This window comes from Chiroxiphia lanceolata, chromosome 2, assembly GCF_009829145.1.
Source record: "Chiroxiphia lanceolata isolate bChiLan1 chromosome 2, bChiLan1.pri, whole genome shotgun sequence".
Lineage (NCBI taxonomy): Eukaryota > Metazoa > Chordata > Aves > Passeriformes > Pipridae > Chiroxiphia > Chiroxiphia lanceolata.
This window is the reverse complement of record NC_045638.1, coordinates 95,115,881-95,126,186: the sequence shown is the minus strand read 5'-3', so window position 1 is coordinate 95,126,186 and position 10,306 is coordinate 95,115,881. Positions and strand designations below refer to the sequence as shown.

The 10,306-nt window shown below is 45.1% G+C and overlaps 1 protein-coding gene across 2 annotated transcripts; it reads left to right on the top strand.

Moving 5' to 3' along the window:
* Positions 1–339: 339 nt before the first annotated feature.
* TEX55 (testis expressed 55) lies at positions 340–4,320 on the top strand. 2 transcript variants are annotated; one of them, XM_032679371.1, is made up of 5 exons: positions 340–493; positions 1,496–1,952; positions 2,228–2,290; positions 3,002–3,066; positions 4,130–4,320. In XM_032679371.1, exons 2-5 carry the CDS (start codon positions 1,791–1,793, stop codon positions 4,140–4,142), a joined length of 303 nt encoding a protein of 100 aa, XP_032535262.1. In that variant the 5' UTR covers positions 340–493; positions 1,496–1,790; the 3' UTR covers positions 4,143–4,320. The 2 variants fall into 2 exon arrangements, with proteins under 2 accessions (XP_032535262.1, XP_032535263.1); XM_032679372.1 differs by lacking the exon at positions 340–493 and adding an exon at positions 743–780.
* The last annotated feature ends 5,986 nt before the right edge of the window (positions 4,321–10,306 follow it).

Here is a 10,306-nt window from a genome sequence, read left to right as displayed (position 1 = left end):
AATGGGCTTACCCAGGGAGGTGGTGGGGTCACCATCCCTGGAGCTGCTTAAGGAAACACTAGACGGGCACTTAGTGCCATGGTGTAGTTGACATGGTGGTGTTCCGTCACAGGTTGGACTCGATGCTCTCAGAGGTCTCTTCCAACCTGACTGATTCTGGGATTCTGGAATTTCCTCACCCACCACCCGCCCTCCCCTCTCCCCCCCTCCCCTCTCCACCCCCAGGCGCTTCCGCCCTGACCCAACATGGCCGCGCGGCACCCGCCGCCCACGTGACCCAGCGGCACCGCCCGCCCACACACGTGACGTCGGTTTCCCCGGCAACCGCCCCGGCGTCTCGCACAGCCCCCCACCCCCACCCCCAAAGCCAGCGACGAGCAGCAAAAGGGCGGGCGGCGGCGAGCCGCCCCTTACCTTGCCCTGCCCTGCGGACACGGGGGCAGCTGAGGGAGGGCCCCGGCCCCGGGAGTCGCCTTCTCTCAGGCAGCTATCAGTAAGACAAAAGGGCACGGCAGTTTTGGGTTGGATATTAGGAAGAAATTCTTTGCAGGGAGGGTAATCAGGCATTGGAATGGGCTGCCCAGGGAAGTGGTGGATTCTCCGTCCCTGCAGGTTTTTAAGATGAGGCTGGATGTGGCACTTAGCGCCATGGTCTAGTAACCACGGCGGTAGTGGATCAAGAGTTGGACTTGATGATCTCAGAGGTCCTTTCCAACCCGGCTGATTCTATGATTCTGTGATTCCCGGGCTACACCGAGCAGCTTCCTCGCCGAGCGCCCGGTATCTTTTGTCCCCAGGCTCAACACCCCCTTCTCAATTACAGGGATGGCTTCAGGCAACGCTGCTTCACCCAGACCCCCAAAACCTTGGAGCAGCCGTGGCTGCTGCCTCCTGCCCCGAGCGGGTTTGGAACGGGAGGGAGAAACCGGGCAGGACTCTGCCTGCGCTCAGTCACAGATCTGGGAATGGGAGAGCAGGGCATGGATACAGCACAGCCCACAGCCGGCTGCTCAAGGAGAGAATGGGTGAAGCCTACACAAATTTCGGTGGCTTCCTGCCAGGGAGCAAGACAGGGGATGTGCCAGGCAGGGAGAGGAGCCGGGAGCTGAGGGCAACCCCAGCACAGGCAGGTTGCTGGTGAGAGGGATCACCGACGGCCCCAGGCAAGGCAAGGTCATGAATCGGGTCTGGGATACACCCAAGAGACTTCCATAGGGACAGAACTACCTAGATGTATACTTATAGAGTCCCCCTAGGACAACTAGTCAGTAAGTGAGGATCAGGCACAGACCAATTCTGAACCTGAGCTTAAATGGAGTTCGTGGAATCAGGCAGAAAGTGCAGGTGGGGCCACTCACAGAAATTAAAGCCTATTAGTGCATGTTTTAGGAGGGGTTGCAGCATATTGGCAGAAGGTTACAGTAATGTGATGTATCTGATCTGTGGAGATGCATGTTTAAAATATTCTTTGTTCTTTATTTGTTAAATATTTTAGCAAGAGCACAACAATCATTCAGAATCCAAAGTGGAAGAATCTAGCATACCGTCAGCTGCTGGATCATCTGAGGACCAGACACCTGTAGTTGAATCCCCACCATCACTGGATGACTTACCTGGGTTTAAAACACCAGCTATCTGTAGTGGAATTGCCAGTGTCTGCAGATGAGCTGATTATTGAGAAACTACCAGGTTCTGAGGATCAGTTACTGCTCATTGAATAGTCCACATCCAGGGAAAGCTCACCTGAGATCGGATCATCTGTGGGTGAACTGCCAAGTTTTGAAGTCAAGATGTACATGTCTCACTCCACACAGGATGGTAACACATCTGAGGCTGCTGCATCATCGGCAGCAGAGACTGCGTATGAAACACCAGAGCCAACGATATTTGAAAATGCCTATCAAATGTCCATCGATTACGTGGAGAAACATAACATTATGCAGATATTTCAGGTGAAATATATATTTCCTTCTCCTTCCAGAAGCTTAGATGAGAAGCTTGGCCTAAAGTTAGCTTGAGCCAAATTATCCCTTCCCCAGATCCCTCCTTGTCCTGTGCTTTCCTAAGTGTAAACTTAGAAAAAGCAGTAGAAAAGGACCCTTGATCATCTTTGGGGTTTGAAAGAGATGCTTGCTTTTTAAAATGCGGATAGTGTTGGAGCAGAAAGTGCAGCCACCCACCTACCCAAGGATCAATAATTCTTTCCTTCTGTCTGTCTCTGTCTCAGGAGATCACAGAAAAATTGGTGTACTCTAAACCTGATGACCCCTTGCAGTTCATACTGATGGAGGTATGGTCTTGCTGAGGCTCAGTGGGGACTGCCTGTTAGGGCCACAAGAGAAAGCCAGCTTTGCTGAGCACACCAAAGTCGGGGTCAACCCAGGACTGTTTCTCTCACTGTGTATCTTCTTGGGAGGAGGAAAAGCACAGGGCAGGAGCAGAGTACTTGGGATGCAAAGGGCCGCGTGTGCTCCAAAAGGAGAGGGAGAGAAGGTACGAGAGTGTGGGTGAAGAGTTCGGTTTGGGGGAAGGATGGGATAAATGTGCCCTGGAGTTACCTGAGAAATGAGGGAAGCTTAAGGACAGATATAGGGCCCCTCTGTGACCCTTCCCCAGCTACCTCTATCCTAGACTGGGAGGAAACACTTTTTTGCCCACACACCTCTATTCAGGAGAGCTGTCTCTGCTGATCCTGCAGGGTATTAAAACACAGCTAATTCAAAGTCAGTCAAATTAGACAATAGTTTAGGAGTGAGTAGAAGTATGGGTTGCTTCTTGGGAAAAGGAGGAGGTTAGAGAAAAGAAAGTAGGCAGAGAAAGAGAGTGAATCTTTTCCTTCATTGCCCTCTAGTCAGTCAGGAAAAGCACCATCTTTGTGGTTTGCTGCTGGGTTCATGGTGTACTGAATGCAAAACCTGCAGAGGAATGGCAAGGCAGTTCTGGGCACCAGTGTGTGAGGAAATAAGCTCCCAAATGACCCTTTTCCTTTTCCTTTGTCCAGGTGCAGTCAATGATAGAAGCCAGGCAGGCAGAAATGGAGAGAATATCAGAGGAGAACAAAGATGTGTAGGTGTTTCTAGAAGAGGCCTGCACACTCCTTTGGGCCCCTACTGACCTTGCTATTGTGATATTGCATCATGCTTTTGTAGTCCTTGGCAATAACCTGAAAAAGGTCTGCATGTGTCCGTCTTTCATGTTTTCCCTGTTCTGTATGCTTCTGCTTCCCCTTGGGTTTAAATCCTGCAACCAAATATTGGTATGGAATCACAAACTCAGATCTAAGTGTGCATGGACCTGCATGCACATATGGCACACCTGGAAGAGGCAGGTCTGCTGAACTCCTATGTGGTCTGTGCATACAAATGCATTAAGTCCCATATTTAGGCCACTCCTAGACTCTGCTTTTCCATGCAGAGAAATCCCACAGCTCAGACAACACAAGCACAAAAGCAAGTAGAATATAAGAGCAGCCCTGGAAAACCCACAACCCTTTCTTTTTTTCCTGCTGCATTGGTGGCACACAGCTGTGCAGCTATGCAGCAGCGCCAGTGCCCATCTAATACTTTGATGGGCTGGGTCTGGGCTTTCCCGCTGGCCCCAGAGCTCCTCTGATGCAAGAAGCTTTCTACCTCTTCCACACACTGGGTGCAGGTGTCACACCCTTAATCATCCCTGTTGGGTACCAATCACTCTGCTTCTTGGTGTTGCCCTACTCCTATCATTGCAAGTACAGTGTATATCTTGATAACAAAAACAGTAAAGCAACAGTTGCACACACCCTTAATGGCTTCAGAAAACATTGTCCCTCAGGAATGTGGGAGGTGAATAAAACTAAACAAACCAAAACCAAGCACTGGTAGCTCAGGAAGTTCATCAGAGTCGAGGTACATTTCGCAAACACGTCATTTGAGCTGCTTTTGATTCTTAAAACACAATTCTCATTTTTATACTGTCCAAGTGTCTGTTTCCACCCTGATAAGAAACTTTGTCTTTCTTTTTTTTTGTATCTTGCCTGAAGATTATTGAAAATGTGCAACAGAGCATACTATTGTTTTGGCTTCATGTGTTGTGTATGTGCAGTAGATGCCAGATAGCGGTTTTTTTGTCACTAGACTTTTCTCTTTTTTAGGCAAGTGCTCTAATTTCCTGATGGATGGCAGTGTATTCCCAAATGACTGTCTCTATGACTATGAAGAGAACGCCATAGAAACTTCATCTATCTATTTTTAGCTAAAAGTCTGATGATTAGATTGTGTGATTCTCTGCAGCACAGCTTGGGCCCAAAAAGTCTGGGAATAACAGAGGCAAGTATTTAACATACAAATTCCATGTCTGAGAAGAGTTTCCTTTTTATCTAATGTTCTCAAAAAAAAAAAAAAAAATCAGTGACTCGTGTTTCCAGGTTAAAGGTAGGTAACCACCCCTGTCATTCTTAGAGCAGGGAGGTTTTTAAGGTTTTTTTGAGCCTAGGGGTGGCTCAAGATTCAGATTCAATCTTCGTTGGTTTTATAAGAAGCTAGGTGTAGACTTAGGCATCTAGGTCCCACTGAAGTGGTGAGATGCTTTTGAAATCCCTACTTATCCTTGGCAACTTGAAGAATCAGACACTGAGATTGTTTTTCAGCCTGATATATTTTTGATCAAGAGTTTGTAAGCAGCCCTGTGTATATATGCCCTGTCCTAACGTATCTCTGTGAAACAGGAAACGTGGAAGATGAAGATAGTGGCTGAAGCCTCATCTCTATGGTCATTTGTTGTCCTAGAAGATGGAGAAGTTGGCATGTCTTTGAATTATGTTGTAGAACAGGATTAGGGTTCTTTTGGGTACAGCCTTAACTGTGCGTTTCCTGCTTCTGTCATTTGTGTATTGTATTTTGTTGTTCTGTTTTACTAATGAAAAGCTTTTGACTTGTAATATGTTCTCAGACTATAAGTGTATGCCTTCAACTTCATGTCATGATTAAGGGAGTTATGCAAGGAAAGATCCTTAATCCCTCTGTCATGTAGGTTGAAGTGAACTGGAAAGCAGTCTTCTTACAGGTGACAGAAATTTTGAAAGAGAGGTCCTACCCAGTGTTCCTCAGCAAACTCAGGGCCAAAATTTTCCTTTGGTGGCCTGGCTACCTTATCTCATGCCAGCAAAGTTGCTGTGTGGTAGCAAGAAGTCTTCCCATTGCACATAAGATAGAGCATGTGTCTTTTCTGCTTCTCAGAAAAGTGAAACAGAAACAATGTTTTCTGTTCATTTCTCTCCTCAGAGAAGAGGTCACTCTCCTTTGGGGAGCAGCAGTTGTATAGAAATGAATGAGGCTGTACTCAGGACAGCTCTTTGGGCCTAGATTTGTCATGTGTAAATGGCAAGAGACTGAGGAAGACAGTAGGCTGAGGACAATCCTTCAGCTTTCACTGACTTAGAGGGAGTTGATCAGCTCTGAGCAAGGGCTTTGACCAGAAATCTTGGGGAACAGACCATGAGCTGAGGAGAAATGTCACTTCCTTTCCTTGAGCCTCTCAGATGATTGAATTGTGTTTTGAATTGCAGTTTTTCAAGCAAAAAGAAGCTCAGGAACTTAATTTTATGAAAACAAAAAAGCATTCTCCAGAATGTTGGCAGATTATTGTGTTTAAGCTAGTGTCACCCAGCTGTGCTTTTTTATTTGCTTCAGAGTTCTTCTGAAAAATATACTTTGGTTTTAGAAAAATCCTACTTTATAGTAAAACACTGCTGTTTGTGTATAAGAAGGCTTTCCTGTGGCAAGGAGGCGAGTTAGATTTCAAATGGAAACTTTTACTGTAATCTTAATTCCAGAGTGACTGCCCCTTTTCCATAATTTCTTTCTCAAACCATTGGATCCTTATTTCTTCTTCATAAGTGGACATTTATCAACATGACACTAAACTGTCATTAAATTTCTTGCCTTGAGTGCTCTGAAGGAATTAGCAGTTCATTGTGTGTAACTGAAACTATTCCATATAAGTCCTTATAGCACACTAGTCACAGTATATTTGAATACTCTCCAGAGTGTGCTAAGCAACGTGACTAACATCTGTTGTTTGCTCTTTTTCCTCTCCACAAGGGAGATGTCTGTGCACTGAAGTACATTCTTTCGAAAAGGGTGGTTTGTGGTTTTTTTTACCCACACCTGTGTGTTGCTGTGTGCTTCTAATGGATAAGGATAGGTCATAGAGTGAAAAGCATAGAAGTTGGAGGTAATTTGTAGTTCCCAAGGATGATTACTCCTCAATATGAGCTGGACACCGAGAAAGTACATTATTTTGAAGGAACAGATTTTTGTTTTGGTGATCCATGGACAGGCACAGAAGCGTGACATCCAGTTCATCTGCCAAATGGCGTGACCTTATGGCCCATAGAATGTTTCTGTTGTGAACCTTGTACTCCAGAAGCAGGATGCAGAGGAGCAATCAGAAGGAAAGTGTAGTCACTGTGAAATAGGTCTCTTGGATGAAAACATCAGTTTCTTTTTCTACCATCTCTGTATGGAAGTTAAAATTACTCAGATGCACCAAGCAATACTAAAGTATCCTACGTATTGCTTCTAACCAATGCAAAAAAACCCCAATGTTGCAACAGCTGATTAAAGATCCTTTTGAAAAGTTCACACAGACTCTGCTCTGCTTCTTAGTTAGGTGGAGAGCACATTTTTCAATGGCCAGCTGCTTATAGCATGAGACATTTCATTGTGACTCATTGGATATGAATCATTGCTACATAACACCAACTTCAAGCTAGTTTAATGCCACTGATTTCAAAGTTTCACAATCATGTGAAACTTTTAGGCAGCAACAACTATTGAGGGCTTTCATGTCTAAAATGGAAGAAATTAACCTCTGGGTAAAGTCCGACAAAGAGCTCAAGAGAAAGCTCCAGCTGAAGACTGGAGAACGTGGAAGAGCTTGGAAAGGAATACACCAGGGCAAATTGATCAAACCCTATCTGACATGCCTTTGTGTTGTATTCAAGGGAAATCTGCTCTTGACCATTCTTTCAGCCAGAGGAAATGGAGAAGAAAATGAAGAAACATTCCCTGAAGGTCAGGCATTAATATCCATGGCTGCATTCCTTTTTTTGGGACTGTCCTCATGGACAGAACTTATGTAGTAGCAGCACCACCAAAAGTTCATGGCCATAGCTCAACATACAGAAATGAAAAGGAGAACTTTGAGTTGTTGGGGTGACATGGATTGGATGAACACTCATCTTCTCCTGGGGAAAGGTGGCAGGTTGGAGTGTCACTGCAGAACAGATGAATTTAGGCGAAGCAGATGCAAGAGATTTCTGTATACATAATTCAACACTGGAAACTAACTGCAGACACTGCAGTAGTTGGTCTGTTTTGGAAACAGCTGGTATGAATTAGGAGAATGGCTCTTCCTTTCCCCCTTAAGGGTATCATCTCAATTCCCCATGCAACTCCTCTCACAAGTGGGAAGAGCTCACCCTCCTTTGTCAGACCTTGCTGCTTTCAGGCACTAGGAAGGACATCTCATTGGCTTATTCATCCAGGAGTCTGGGGTAAACTTTCTATCTTCCAGTGCAGAAAATAGGAGAAATCGCTGGTGTACTTCCATAAACTGCAGTGAAATAATACCATGAAAGAAATGAATTATGAGATGGACTCATTTGCTTTTTTACATTGTTACTTTGAGACCAAAAATAAGCATCTTTTTTGTTGTCACTCATTAAAGCAGCAAGAGATGGAGGAACTTGGAACTACATAAAGCTGAACTTACAAAGGTGCATGGCTATCAAAAAAGGAAGGCACTGTAGCTAAGGGAGTGCAACTCTCCGTTTACACTGGCCATAAAAACTTCACTATAAACTTGCAAGCCTTTGAGGCAAATGCCTTATTTGGAATCACCTGATCGAACCTTAAAAATCCTTATTATTGACTAGGAGGAAGGATCTATATTAGGGTTAGGGAGTTTGTAGGAAAAAGAGATGACCTCTGTCCTTCCTTCTTCCTGTCCCCCAGCTTTCCTTCTAGCATAAAACAGGAAACAGAGGTGTATACAGGCATGTGTAAGAGCACAATAGTTTGTTAATGAGAAAAATGCATGTCATACCAGCCCTTGAAGAAAAACAGTTTCCACCCTGAGGAGCTTTTGGTGTTCGGACAGTTGAGTTGATGTTAGGGAGAAGGGTATGTTACATTCAGACAAATGGTCAGAGACCCAAAGATTTTTAACAGTGGCTCAAAGTTACATAAACACCATGAATATACATCACAGCCCCTTTGAGGAGCAGAACGATGCTGGCCCTATCCCGCTATTGTTTAAGTATCCCCTTGGGTCTAGCATAATATCCTGCCTCCTTGCAAGGAGATTCAGGGGAGGGCAGCATTGCCAGTTTGCTGAAACCCCACAGTATTGAAAGCAAGTATTGCCCACTGGATAACCCAGCTTTTGGCCCTGTGGTTTGAATCCTTGGTAGGATAAGAGAGATATCTTGAGAGACTCCTTGACTGTAGTATGGTGCCATGATGCCGATATGTGTTTGGCATGGCAGATAGGAGTGCATATAGTAGAAACTCAGCCTATTGGTGGGAGCAACAGCTCCCTACATTTTGCATCGTTAGGTGTCTAAATGTTTCCAAAGGAAGAGAAAAGCACTTTAGAAATGTAAGAGCTAAGCAGGGTCCAGCATAACTCTAATAGAATCACGTTTTGTAGCTACATTTCATACACCTCTTAGAAGTTGTTCTAAGCCTTAGTGGCTTTTCAGAAGTCACATGTGAAAAACTGGCTCTTGAGTAGCAGGTTAAAAAGCATCTTGAAACAAAAAAGAGTGAAACGTAACCTTTCCTATGTGTGCCCATGAGAGGGCAGCACAGACCGACTGAGCCTTCTCTAAAGGCTATTAAGAGGCAGGGGGACTAACTCGAAGAGTTTATGTCCAGCCATGGAGCAGATACAAGTAGAGAAGAAACGGTCCGTGTAAAAGGTCTGAATTGCCCAAAGCACAACCGCATCCATTCCCCACCTGAAACTAAAACTCAGATACAGCTGTGTACTGGTTTGACTCAGTCAAACCCCAGGTGCATGGAAGGGTCTCAGGAAAGTTTCCAGTTAGTTACTGAAACCTTAAGAGAGTTTCAGAGGAAGAATATGGGACAGTGACTACAGTCCTGTCAAAGCAATGAGTTGGTGTTAGACATCAACCACATCCTTGCCAAGGCAGAGGCTGTCACCCCAGGAGCACTATAAACTCTCCCAAGGCGTGCATACTATTTATTTCCATCCCAGTGTTGCACCAGCCAACACTCGTCTGCTATTCTCCTTTCCTCATGCTGCCAAGACTCTTGTGATGCAGCTTTCAGTTGACTGTCCTCCCTCTTTCCCTTGGGTGCTCCAGCCCTTTGACAAGGTGGATGGTGGAGATGCTGAGATAAATGAGACATAGGCTTGTAGCAAGTGTGTTGGAAACTGGATAGTGACAGCCAACCATATGTAGATGGCAGTGCTCTACAGCCAGCCCCTGACAGCTTCCCACATGAGAGGCAGCTAATGCAGAGGAGGCATTAGCTCCATTAGGATGGATTTGGGAGGAATGAGATATCCCAAAACACCCTTCAATAATAGGATGGAATCAATTAGTGTGAATGGATTTCTTTGGCCCCTTGCAAACAAGCAGTAAAAACCGTTTCTTTCGAGCATGTTGTGGCTCATGACTGACACACAGAATTTTGGAGAAGAGGTTTTTAACCATAAGCAAGAACAATGCAGTCACTAGGTCCAGACAGAACAGCTTGTTCTCAGTCTGTTAGATGAAACTCGACTGAACCAGCAGTAGCAAAGGACCATCACAGTGCCAAGGCCATTTGGTAGCTGGGACCACATCCTAATGGATATATTGACACTGACATATGCAGTCTTTTAGAGGCCAGGAAGCCCTCAAATTCCTAACCAAGAGCAATACAGAGACACTGTCTAGCAGACCTTCCCCGGACATTGTCAGCTTTTTAAAACACAATCAGAAAATTTCTGTCTTCTCAAAAGTCCTTTCTTCTGTTAGAGATTTCTTTGCAAATCCCAGACAATCCTTTGCCAAGACACAATGAGATTTCTCTCCTCCTGTGAGCCTTCCCTGTGAGCACTTCACCTATGAAGACAGGCTGAGAGAGCTGAGATTGGTCAAACTGGAGAAGGGAAGGCTTAGGGGAGACCTCATTGTGGCCTTCCAGTACCTAAAGGGTGCTTATAAAAAGAAGGGAGAGGGATTTTTTATACAGACAGATAGCGATAGGACAAGGGGCAACAGTATTAAACTGAAAGAGGACAGGTTTCT

Bases quoted from the DNA above. Each gene is read 5' to 3' on its own strand.
- TEX55 (XM_032679371.1), top strand. From the start codon at position 1,791: ATGTACATGTCTCACTCCACACAGGATGGTAACACATCTGAGGCTGCT. The intron at 1,953-2,227 runs GTGAAATATATA...TCTCTGTCTCAG, and splicing joins ACATTATGCAGATATTTCAG to GAGATCACAGAAAAATTGGT. The intron at 2,291-3,001 runs GTATGGTCTTGC...TCCTTTGTCCAG, and splicing joins TGCAGTTCATACTGATGGAG to GTGCAGTCAATGATAGAAGC.